Source organism: Pelophylax lessonae, assembly GCF_965119305.1.
Source record: "Pelophylax lessonae genome assembly, chromosome: 12".
Taxonomy (NCBI): Eukaryota; Metazoa; Chordata; class Amphibia; order Anura; family Ranidae; genus Pelophylax; species Pelophylax lessonae.
The window spans coordinates 84,826,187-84,839,466 of NC_138779.1; the positions used below are offsets into that span (position 1 = coordinate 84,826,187).

Below are 13,280 nucleotides of genomic sequence, written 5' to 3' on the forward strand. Positions count from 1 at the left end.
AGCCAGCTCGGCCTGGACCTTCTTCAATGCTTCCAACTGTTCTAGCTGTGCAAGCAGCGTCTGCTTTTTGTCCTGAAACTTTTGTCTTTCCTCCAAGATCTGGGCACGGAACTACAAAGCCCAGATCTTTCTTCTGCTTTAGTTTTTTAGGCACTCGTTTTATCCTCCTATTTACATTTTATTTGTTACATTAACTGTTATTCTGCTAATACATTAATTCCAAATGTGACTAAGCATTAATGCCAGGGCCTCACTGTAGAAAGCATTATAAACAGTAACAAGGCTTTAACCCAAGTAGGGAAATTTTTTCATCTTAAGTACAAATTTCACAGAGTTTAGAGATTAATAGCAGTACTTTGCTTTCTGTGAATGAAAAGGTTCTTCTATAGACTAAAAAAATATATTGCTTCTGAAGGGATAAAGGAAATAATGCCACTGCTTCAAAATTCCTGGAATTAATACCAGTCTAGTTAGACGAGCTTCCAGCAATAAATAATGCTAATAGTTCTTGTTTGGAGAATTTAGAAGACCAAGTCTCCTGCCTCAGAGTAGATTCTGGTCAATTAAATACTTTTTGGACTCAAATGCAAAAAAATGAGGATATAGAACTAAAGAATCTCGAAAACAAATCTAGATGCAATGATTTACAATTTATTGGCATTTCAGAGAGCATTACGTTTTCTTAATTCATGACACCAATGTCAGTTATTTTGAAAAAACTGCTTGGCTTTCCTAAGAAAATCTCCATGTTTGGCATTGGATTGGCCCTCCTAGAAATGACTTCAAGTGGTTGTAAACCCTCACATATACCCAGTGAAGTAAACAGTCTCAGGTGATAGACAAAGATGAAATAAATCCTCCTACATAGGTTTTATTAGTTTTTCTGCAGTCTTCCTCTCTCTACACCCTTTCAGAAGTGCAGATCAGATTAAAAATCTTTCCTTATCTGTTTCAGCACAGAGCAGAGGGTGGAGAGGCTGCAGTTTCACTGTGTGAGAGCTGATTGGAGGAAAGGAACACACCCCCCATTCACATACAGTAAAACTGTGTTGTGAATAGACAACCTCCATTCTGAGCTCTTCCCCTTCCTGACACAAATTTATCTCGTATTGGGAAAACTTCTCACAAGTGACTTACTGTGTGATCATAACAGAGGAATGAAGCACCATAGAGAAACAACACTTAAAGCTTTAGAGAGAGATAAGTAAACACTACTAATATATGTGCTTAGTTTAAAATTCATTACTAGGGTTTACAACCACTATACAACCAGATTTAAGGTGTTATTGCTAAGTTTTTTGTCTACAATGAAAAGCTTAACTTTCTACATACATTCAAAAAGCAGAACCTATAAAACTGTAAGATAATCAGGCAATGTCTCAGCAAAGGAAAGCATTTTCTATGCTTTGCACTGACCTTGTAAGTGCCAATATAAAATTTTCACTATCATATCCTTCTATCTTATGTCTTTTTTTTGGAAAGTGGTGTCAAATCGATTGTGAATTCTGACAAAGCTAGACTCTTTGTCTTCAAAAATGTACTTTGTGACCAGTTGTCAGTTAGTGGATTGACTAGAATTGATTCTATTTTCCCCCTGGCAATCTTCTGCCAGCAGTTATATAGTTATAAATACGTCTTCTAGTAGGCTGTTTAATATAATTTTTTTTATTTCCAAATTTATATACTGTTTGTCGCTTTTCTTTTTATTATACAGTATATGATCTGTCATTTTTTTTTTTTATATAAGGAGTTTTTTTAGTTAAAATGTTTTAACATTAATATTTTAGTTTGGAAAAAAGTCCTAAACAGATTCAGTTAAATGTTTTGCAGGCTATTTGTTATACTTTGTCTGCTTTGTTTACTGTTTCTTCTTATAGGTTTTTGGATTATTACCTTTATATTTTTGTAAACGGTTTTTCAGCCTCGATTTTTTTTTTTTTTTTTTTTACTTTAATATTGCTGTACACAGATTCAGCCAACTGAAATACTCTAATCATTCATTTTTCATTAATTATGGTTAAAGTACTTTCATAGAATATAAATAGGTAGAGCTCTTCAACTAAAAAGAAGAGGATTTTGCAAGCTTTAAGGAAGTCTAAAGTAGAGAGTGCTATGCTTTAAAAACCTTAACTGATGAAAACCAAAAGCTGAAAAGTGATTGGGTAGGCCAAATTGTCTTTTCTCTAGCTAAAGGTAAGAAAGGTGATATAGCCATCCTCTTTAATAATCAATCTTATTGTTAACATTTTAGCACATAAAATAGATGGAAATTGAAGATATATTTATGTTTCTGTACTAGTAAATAATTTTAAGTTTCATAGCATTACTATGAATGCTCTAAATAAAACCAAGTCAGTTTTTGGATGTATCTAAAGAAACGTATTTCCTTGATAAATGAACCAATATTGGTTGGTGGAGGCTTCAATGAACCAATAAATTTTACCTTGGATAGATCTTATATCACACATACATGGTCAAACTTAGCTCATTGGGCTTGTAATGTTTGTTTTTCAAATATGTGGGTAACTCAGCATCCTGTAGAAAAGGATTTTAGTTTTTATTTCCATTCCAACTCTGTTCTTTCTTATCAATTGCATTGTCTCAACGCACTAAAGGTGACCATTAGCAAAAATCAAATGGCAATGCAAAATTTTACAGATATTACCGTTATATGATGTGAAGGGAAATCCCTCAATGGGGACCATGTTTTGGTGAACTATGAAGGGATTTCCCCTTAGTTTGGAGAGATTTCCTCTTACTTCCCGCTGTGTCTCTAGTACAGAGATCTTGGAGATACAGATAATAAAACAAAATCTGACAAATGTTTTTAACTATTTCCTACTCAATTCAAAACTAAAACAAAGGCCTAGCTTTAGATATACCTAAATTGTTGATATTTCACAACATACTGTGTGATCACTTTAAAAGCCTTAAAAGTTTGATTATGCAGAATTGAAATTTTTTTTTTTTTTTAATGTTGATGTTATTTGCAGCTCTGATGAATACACAGCTGCCAGATTGTCCATCTACAGAAGGTTCGTGGGCAAATTTTTCAAACAAGTTATACCTTGCTGCATTGCCAGTTGTGACATTGGTAAACGCAAAGAAGATGAAAGCCTTAACTTCAGGTATGAATGTGACTCATGAATGTGGCCGCTAGTGTTTGTCACTTTTTATACATATCTGCTTTGACCAGTCAGAAAATGATTAATATTAGTTGACAGCTGCAGCAACACACTTAGGCCTCATGTACACTGCTGCTGATAAACAGATGTTTAGGAGCAGTTAGGCATTTTTTTCAGCAGCCCCTGAACTCTCCTATATGTTATCTTATCTGTCCATCTACAATAAGACGTTTAAAGTCCTTTAGAGGCAGTTGAGTTTGAAAGCAAAAAATGCGTTCAGACGGTGGTTTATTGGCATTTGAAATACCAAATGCTTGTAACAACATATAAATGCATTCACTCTCGTTTATAAGCATTTCATTTATAGGTGTTTTCAATGGGGATACATTTCTGACCATTTTAAAATGTAAAAAACTTCTAAACACAAACGCCGCTAAACGTGCATAAATGCGGCATGTGGACGCGGCACAACGGGCGTTTTTAACTGTCGTCAAGTTCTAGCATTCAGGAGAGGTTTTCAAACGCCCCATGTACATGAAGCCTTAAACTGGGCAATAAACTCACATCGATTTCCTCTTATTTTTATGCATATTTCCATAGCACTAGACCAGATTGTGGTGCCGCTTTAAAGTGGAACCGAACTGAAACAGTGAAGATTTACTATGTTATAAGGCAGATTTAGAAAGTTAATAAGACAAAACCCTAAAAAAATTGCTTTTGTCTTGAATTCCTAAAAAAATAGCAGAGCAGTTCCTGGCATGTGAGGGTGCCTATACACTCACATGCCACAACCCTTAGTATCTGTATATCTGCAATGAGAGATCTAAGGCACTGCTGCCTCCAACTGTTAGTTTCATGAGATTTGGAGTGGGATCTGGTTATGGCTGTAATGTGCTATTCTCTGGCATTGTTACCCTTTTACATAATCTTCTTGTCACGGGGTAACGTGGCAGAGCCTGACGTAAGAGGAGTGGCTTACCGGTTAACTGGCGTGGCACAGGTTCACCAGAGGCGCAGAGTCTAAGTGTTTGCCGGTTTTCACCAGGGCCCCAGATGGTGGGGATGGACTTGGCTGCTTGCTAACACCAGGTCGCGGTCCCCCGGATTCCGTGGGTGAGCCAGGAGCAGGTCCAGGACCAATAGCCGGTAGCAGGTAAACAGATCAGGACAAGGCAGGAGAATCGTCAGGACAAGGTCAGGGCGGGCAGCAGGTAATCAGAATCCAAAGACAACCCGGTAAACAGGAACAGCAGATATAACAGGCACAGGATACAGGAGAGCTGATGATCACACAGCAATGACTCAGAGTAATCACTGGCTTTAAACAGGCCGTTTAGCGCCAAAAGCGGATTGCGTGCGCATGCGCATTCGCACGTTCGCGCCAACGCAAGATAGCCGCAAACTACCCAAGGTAGCCTCAGCGCAGGCGCATGCACATAGGCGTTCGCCGGTTAGCGACGCCAGTGCACCTGCGCAGGGTATTGAGTCCCTGAAACTTGATGGAGGCCTTAACTGGGTAATCGCCATAAAAACAAAAACATTTTTTTCTCTTATAGCATTTCAGTGTATTTATGTGGTGTTGTCTGCACCAACACTAGAAACCCTAGGAGAGAGGCTCTTTTAGTTGCCTCTTTTTTTTTTTTTTTTTTGGGGGGGGCTCTTTTAGTTGCCTTTTTTGGGGGGGGGAGAAGCTCTTTTAGTTGCCTAATAAAGTGCACAATAGAACCAGTTGGAAGTAAGGATAAAAACCTATAGTAGAAATATCTAAGAGATGGAGACTTTTACATATTAGCCTTTATTTTGCATGCAATGGAAAACGCTGAGTTTCAGGTTTGTGGATAGAACAGTTTGATCAGAATTGTTGCGAGGGAAAGCAACACACCATCTTCACCTTGTTCTGATGGCAATACATTGCTCACAATGATTTGCTTGGAGTCTGCATTCCATTACTATTGCACTTTGTGAGCTGATGTGTGCAAAAAGCTACTTTTGCTCAAGGACTGCTTCTGCTTTTGCCATTGCAGAAGTTTACTGTATTAGTGAAGAATGGGAACAGCTGTGGGCTGATTTACGGTAACTGAAGCTAAAATGAAATTGCTGTCTGCAGCAGCCAATCAAATTTAGTCTTTGATGTGCAATGGGGAACCTAGTTGCTATGTGCAATGGGGAACCTAGTTGCTATGTGCAATGGGGAACCTAGTTGCTATTTGCATCATAGTATCGGAAGTATTGCTTTTGTTATTAAAGGAGGGTTTTTGAAGATATAAATTTGAGAGACTCAATTTTAAAGGTACAAGGTCAGAATTTTTCATTCCTTTACTAATGAGGCAGTCACTGGCCTGGTCTAATGATGGAACCAGTAGAAGCATCAAAACATCTGATCTGCACATACTTGTTCCAGGTTTGAATGAGGACTGGAGGGCATACAATGCGATTAGAGGAGAAGCGTTTTAACCTCGGGCAACGTGTGGAGTTCTTTACTACTGTTAGGGCTACAAGATTGTGGAATTCTCTACCACAAGAGGTGGTTTCTGTGGGAAGTATGGTGGCTTTCAAAAGACTTAGACTTGCATCTCAAGGATCAGAACATTAAGGGGTATGAGAGATGATTACGGCCACACACACCTACACAGGTTGAACTGGATGGACTATTGTCTTTATTCAACCTCCCCTACTATGTAACTATGTAAGTTATAAGCTTTGTAGGATTAAGAGGTGTGGCAAACGCTGTTAATCATGAAAACTTCACCCCCTCAACAATCCATAGTTTGTTTTTTTATATTTTGGATGTATAACCCCTTTAACAATATCTTTAAATGTCTTTCCACAGCCCATATAACACCCTGTACCTTGAGCTGCACTGCCCTGCCATTGCACCTCCTCTGATTGTCACTTCTGAAAATGGACGCCATCTCATCAATTTTGGAGCTGCTGCAATAGGTACTAAATCACTTGAATGAGGCAGATCCCAGTTAATGGCCATGCACTTCCCTCCACTTCATTATAAAATGACCAGAATAGCTTCATTTAACATTACTATCAACATTTTATTTATAGCTACTGGCTCTCTTTAGCATGTAAGCTCCTAACAAGCCAGACACTGTAAATGTATATAAATTGCACTATGGCTGTGTCTCTGCTTCTCTTTCAAGAGGAGAAAGGAGGAGATGATGTATTTATTTGATATGCAGTGTTTCTTCCATAGATTACCATGTTTAATGGATTTCCAAATTAAGAGCTACAAGCATAACTCCGAACAGCTCAATTACATTTTATGCTAGCTTGCCTTAGCTTTAGTAGAAAAGATTTTGCATTGAGCAAGACTGATATTTTTCTTATGTTGTGATTCATAATATACTATATCCTTTAATTCTGTCTTACTTTTCCCCAAAATATCATATTTTAAATTGCTAGAATAGCAGAGAAATTGTAAATGTCACTTTATAATTCACAAATACTGTATACTGCATGGTATGTTGTATGTCTTTATTTGGATAAAGAGTTGGCCTATACATATCTGATATTTCATTTATGGATGGGCACTGGTGGGCTGAATTACCCACTAGATCTCAGGTGGTAAGATTTAAAAAAAATAAAAAAACTATTCATGACTCTCCTAATAGCCTTGGATGGTGAAAGACACTAAAAACAAAGTAAAGTTATTAGTAATTATTCAATGGGGCTTTTCCAACCATGTGGGGGCTTGGCTGCGAGTTAAACACCCCGTGAGGTCACATACGACCAGGTCTCAGCCTGAGTCGCAGCGCTCCTCCTGGCCAACAGCCCCCCCATTTTGATAGCGAGGAGGTTCTATCTGGAGCAGTGCCCGTCTGGTTCCTGGTATGGCGGGTAGCTGTCCCCCCTCTCCCTCTGGAGGGCTTTAGGGTGTACGTGGGCCACTCCCTGGGATGCTAGGACCCCCAGGTTCGACTCCTGCCCGTTAGGCACCCCCCCTCCTCTGTGCCTGGTGGTCCCTGTGGGTCATCTAGCCCCCCCAACCACCCCCACCCGCACGTGGAGTGCACTGCATCCTGGTTCTGCTGGTGCCTGTCTGGTGGGGTGGTGAGTCTGGTGGGAGCCTTCTTCTCTCTGCTGGGGATGCTCTGTTGCTGGTGACTGGGTGGTGTTACCAGCGCAGTGGAGGTGTCCCATATCAGTGTTTTTTACACATTTTCTGGGGTCCTCTTATTCCTTATGGAGTCTTTGGAGCACGTTTCCCCACCTGACCCCCTCTCAGAGGCCGCAGGGGCCTTCTGGGTCCCAACCATCCATTGATGCACTGACCGCAGTCCTGGAGTCCTTTGTGTCCTGGGTGGAGGTGGCTTTTGGGCGATGGGGTAGCAAAAAGCCCCCCCCCCCATGTTCTTTTGCCTCATCTGTCTCCTTAGATCCTGAATATGATTCGGCAGGCGTAGGCCACCCCGAGGGGTCTGCGACCATGCTCACTGATTTCTCAGATAGTGAGGATGATTCCTCCACACCTATAGCTGCGCACGAAAAGGGTCTGGTAGACGCACTGATTGTGTCTGTGCATGAGATTTTTTTTTTCTTTTTTTTTTTTTTAAATACTATACAATGCCTTGGAGTGTTTTTGGTATTTGGTTGCATTAATTATGTTGTTTCATATTTTTATATATTTTAATTTTTTTTTGTTCAGATATTGTATGTTATGAAAAGGAAAAAGATTTAATAAAAAAAAAATGGAGGACACAGCTGAAGCTGCGGCGGAAGCACCGGTCCCCTTTGTCACCCACAAGCCATCTAGAGTGGTGAAGGTGTTTCCCTTCCCCTCCTATTTTGACAGATTTGTCGTAAAGTAGTGGGAACATCCAAAATGTTTCCAGGTTGAATAAGGCAACCGTGACTCCGGTGGAAGAGTCTCCGGCCTTTAAGGATCCGACTGACAGGAAGGCGGAGCTGTGGCCCGCAATATGTTCACTGTTGCTGGTTCTGCACTTAGGCCTGTGTTCACCATTGCCCTGGTGTCACAAACTCTGGCCAAGTGGGCTAAAGTTTTATGCCATGACCTGGAGGGTGAGTAGCTCCCCCCTGCCTTTGCTAAGTTGGCGGACCAGTTGGTCCAGGAGCTGCAGTTTATCTGTGCTGCCTCTTTGGATGCGGCATCCCTGATTTCTAGACTGTCTTTTTCTGCAGTGGTCCTTAGGCTCAAATGTTGGTCTGCGGACCAGACCTCTAAAAAAAAGCCTTAACTGATCTTCTTTTTCGAGGAGATCACCTGTTTGGAGCTACCCTGGATGACATCATTAAGAGTCTCACAGGGGGGAAGAGTTATTTTCTTCCACAGGCTAGTAAGGGTAAGGAACCCTTGTCATAGACGTGGCCCGTCCTTCTCGGCGCACAAGAAGTTTTTTGTCCCTCAGGGTCGGCTGACAAGGGTTCAAAGTCTTTCAAGGCCTCTTTGGGGGCATCCAAGCAACCTTGGTCTGGCAAGCCGAGAGCAGGTTTCTCTAGACCTGCAGACAAGGCTCCTTCAGCATGAGGGTGCGCCCTCACCCGTGCCTGGGGTGGGGGATGCCTTCGCTGGTTCCCGGACTTTGTGGACTGTGTGCAAGACAAGTAGGTCCATGAAGTATTACGGTCTGGCTACCAAAAATCGAGTTTCGACCTAACCCCCTGGAAAGGATCTTTCCTTCCAACATGCACCTGTCCACAGACAGATTACAGGCTCTCTTTGGAGCGGTGCAAGACCTGTTACTTCAGAGGGTGATTGTCCCGGTTCTGGCCTCAAAACCATTGGTTTTATTCAAACTTGTTCACGGTCCCAAAGAAAGAGGGCAGAGTGCATCCAATTCTTGACCTCAAGGCACTGAACTGCTTTGTGCGGGTACAGAAGTTCAGAATGGAGTCTATTCACACAGTGGTGGCATCCCTGCATCAGGGGGATTTCCTTGCCTCTATCGACATCAAGGACGCTTACTTACATATTCCAATATGTGTCTGTCACCAGCGCTTCCTCAGCTTTGCCGTGGAAGAAGAGCATTTTCAGTTCATGTCGTTACCCTTTGGTCTCGCCTCCGCTCCTTGGGTCTTCACAAAAATGTTGGCCCCAGTGCTGGCATTGTTACGTCAGCGAGGGATCGCAGTGCTGGGCTACCTGGACGACCTTCTCCTATGAGCGGATTCCCCTACTACTCTGGTGGAAAACGGGGAAATCTCTATACAGACTCTGAGGGAGTTCCGCTGGCTTCTGAATTATCAGAAGTCTGCTCTGGTTCCTTCCACAAACTTGGACTATCTGGGTCTGACTCTGGACTCGGCTCTAGCCAGAGTGTTCCTTCCTCTGGACAAACTCTGGAAATTGCATGCGGCAGTTCATCTCCTGCTGTCCAGCAGGTGGTCTTGCCTCCAGACTTGAATGTGGGTGCTGGGTCTGATGGTTTCTACCTTTAAAGCGGGTCCATTTGCTCAGTTCTATATGAGATCTTGGCCAAATGGGACAAGTGTCCGAAGTCGCTGGACAATCCGATCCGGCTGAGCCGGGAAATAAAAGGGTCCCTGATCTGGTGGGTTTGTTCTTCAGCTCTTCGACAGGGCAAATCCTTTCTCCCCTTGTATTGGACAGTAGTCACCACAGATGCCATTCTGTCTGGGTGGGGAGGTGTCCTGGGCCGGAGCTCCGCTCAGGGTATCTGGACACTGGAAGAGACCAGACTACCGATAAATGTCCTGAAACTCCGAGCTATTAGGTTGTGCCTGGATCACTGGATAGATCGCCTTCAGTGGTGTCCAGTGCAAATTCAATCAGACAACGCCACAGCCGTGGCTTATGTCAATCACCAGGGGGCATAAGAAGTGTGTTGGCAGCTTTGGAGGTAGCCAGCATTCTACGGAGGGCAGAAAGCTTTGTTTGGGCCTTCTCCGTCGTACACATTCCCGGGGTGGAAAATTGGCAGTTGGATTATATCACTTAGCAGGCGTTGGACCAAGTGGAGTGGTCCCTTCATCCATAGGTGTTTCATCAGTTGTGTCTCCAGTGGGGCACCCCTGTTGGTGTCTCGGCTCAACAGAAAGGTGTAGAGGCGGTTGCGCAGATGCACTGGATGCGCAGGTGGCCCCTTGGAGCCAGTATCATCTGATTTACTCCTTCCCTCCTCTCAAGCTTCTGCCAAGACTCTTCCACGATCATTTTAGTGGCTCCAGACTGGCCTCATCAGTCTTGGTATGCGGACTTAGTGCGTCTGGACGCCGGCGTTCCTTGGAGACTGCCTCTCAGGGAGGATCTGCTGTCCTAAGGGCCGTTCTTTCATCCTGCTTTGCAGTCACTGGCTTTGACGGCTTGGCTGTTTAAAGTCAGGTGCTGCAGGATAGAGGCTTGTCTAAATCGGTGATTCCAACGCTGTTGAAAGCTAGGAGGTCTACCTCTAGGAAGATCTACCATCGTATGTGGAAAGTGTACATTTTGTGGTGTGAGTCATTTGGGGTTCACCCTCGCTCTTTCTTGGTGGCTCGGGTCTTGAATTTCCTTCAACGGGGGGTTGAGCAGAAATTGGCTTTGAGTAGCATCAAGGGCCAGGTGTCGGCCTTGGTGGCCTTCTTTCAGCGACCCTTGGCCATGCACTCCCTGGTGCGCACCTTTATTCAGGGGGTTTGACATTTGACTCCTCCAGTGCGGTCTCCACTACCGCCTTAGGATCTCAACCTGGTGCTTTCAGTCCTCCAGAAGCCACCCTTTGAAAATATTCGGGAGATTCCCCTGCTTACGCTGTCCCAGAAGGTGGCCTTTTTGGTGGCAATCACCTCTGCACGCAGGGTGTCGGAATTGGCAGTGTTATTTTGTCGCTCCCCTTACTTGGTGGTTGGTGGTCCACAAATATAAGGCGGTTCTTCGCCCCTGTCCGTCGTTCCTTCCATACGTTGTCTCTGATTTCCATTGAATGAGGATATTGTGTTTCATTCCCTGTGTCCCAGGCCAAAACATCCTAGGGAAGTGGTGTTGCATGCCCTGGGTATGGTTAGGGCAATTTGGGTGTACCTGGCCGCTACAGAGTCCTTTAGGAAGTCAGATTTACGATTTGTGCTTACGAATGGGCCTTGAAAAGGACTGTCCGCTTCTTCTCCGACCATTTCCAGATGGATCTGACAGACAGTGACTTAGGCCTATTCAATCAAGGGTCAGGTTCCTCCTTTACCTGTCAAGCGCACTCTACTCAGGCTCTCAGTACTTCCTGGGCCTTGCGTCATCAGGCATCAGTGACGCAGGTTTTCAAGGCGACCACCTGTTGTTGGTGCACACTTGCACACTTTCAAAAGATTTTATAAAGTGGATGTGTTGGCATCTGCGGATGCTTCTTTTGGCCACAAGGTTTTGCAGACTTCTGTTTAGAGGGCATGTTCCTTCTCTGGGGTGTTATATTCTCAGTCAGGTGGGCTCCAGTTGTTTTTTTTTTTTGGTTGAGCTCCTCTTACCTGGTTGGCTACATTTTTAGCCTTGGGAATTTTTTATTGCTGTTCCCACCCCTCATGTTTGACACTGCTTTGGGATGTCCCAATGGTCAAGAAGATCAGGAGCTGTGTCCGTCAATAAACTAAAAAGAAAATGAGATTTTTGACTTACCGTAAAATACATTTCTCTGATGTTTATTGTCAGACACGGCACCAACCCCTCTATGGAGTTGTAATACTTCTGACACTGCTTGCAAAAAAAGAAGTACCTATAGCAGAGAGGGGTAGTATACCTCCTGGGACTGCCCATAAGCGTAGTGAGTCCTTTTTTATGCCTAGTGTCCTACTCCTGTATGGGGCAGTATAACCAAGAAGATCAGGAGCTGTGTCTGTCAATGAACATCAGAGAAATGGATTTTACAGTAAGTCAAAAATCCAATTTTTCCTCTAATCAAAATATAATTTTTCTGCATGATTTACCATTTTGTGCTTAACACATCTAAGTCCCAAAGGACTGTGGAACTAAAAAAAGCCAGACCAATCGCGAGACATATGTTACTAAAGTATAATGGAAAAGCTGATGATCTGTCCTTTTGTGTAGTTCAGCAGATCAAAATTCCTAAGACATATATAAAATGCCCATAGGCAACACTAGAGATCACTTATAACATTAATCGTAAATCTATACTGAACTGAAAGCAGATTTATTTTCATGAATCAATACACTATTGTGTATTGTATTATAGTAATAGCTGGGTGTCTCTTAGCAACGTCCTACCAACGTTGGAGTATTCCAGTCAGGCTTTACGAGCTACGTAAATGGCCTACATTTGTCTACTTTAGTCAGAGCTGCACAGTTTGTTTTTATTTATGGACGCCCCTAATCTGCATAGGCAGTTTTTGGTAAAGCAGAACTAACTTTTTAAGGCTCGGTTCACATATATGCAAATCGGATGCATTTTTAACCGCATAACATGTGAATCGGCCTAGTTTTCAATGGAGCCAGTTCACACATGTCCGGGGTGGCCGTGGTTCATTTCTGAAAAGGGTCCTGTGCGATTTAGGGTCCGGTTTAGGTGCGAATTCAAGTTAAAATTCACACCTGAATCGTACCTGAACCAGTGAACAAAACCACACCCGACTCCAGACTGTAAACCGCAGCCGGACATGTGTGAACCTAGCCTAACTGAACAAGCTGAAGGTATACGCTGGATATTTACAACAGTGTATCTGATGCAAATGTCCAGTGCTCTCCTCTCTGCTGATATTGTACCACGTTCTGGTTCAAGGAGAAAGCAGTAGTCACAGCTCTCCCCATTTGTATTTACAAATAAATAAATGAAAAATGTATTAATAAACAAAGTTAAATTCCCCTCTTGTCAATAATGATGTTTCTTTGTTTATAACGGTCTGTTTGCCTGTTTATTCAATGGTATACAGTATATGCATGTGTTTTTGCCAGCAAATTTGATTTTCAAGCCTATATGTACTTGTGCTTATTTTAGGTCAAAAATTAGTGAAGACAATTTCATTGCAGAACATTTCAGCTGAGTCCTTGGAAGTATCCTTTAAGTTTTGATACAATAGGTTTAATTCAAGGTGTTGGGATGAATTACTTTTAGCCCCTTTTATTAGCACCGTATCCTGTAGTGCCAAAAATAGCATCTGTTGCTATTTATAAGTAATGTTGAAAACAATTTCCTAACTAAGCTTGACCTTGTCATCCCCATAATGCATGTATGGGTAACAAAT

The 13,280-nt window shown here is 42.6% G+C and overlaps 1 protein-coding gene across 1 annotated transcript in view; it reads left to right on the forward strand.

The window, feature by feature from the left end:
- Nucleotides 1-13,280, forward strand: part of CFAP74 (cilia and flagella associated protein 74) — a 385,998-nt gene that overhangs the window by 291,081 nt on the left and 81,637 nt on the right. Inside the window, exons 29-31 of the mRNA XM_082274200.1 lie at nt 2,994-3,128; nt 5,956-6,065; nt 13,034-13,089. Of these exons, the coding sequence (XP_082130326.1) occupies nt 2,994-3,128; nt 5,956-6,065; nt 13,034-13,089 (301 nt within the window). The remainder of the gene's footprint in view (nt 1-2,993; nt 3,129-5,955; nt 6,066-13,033; nt 13,090-13,280) is intronic.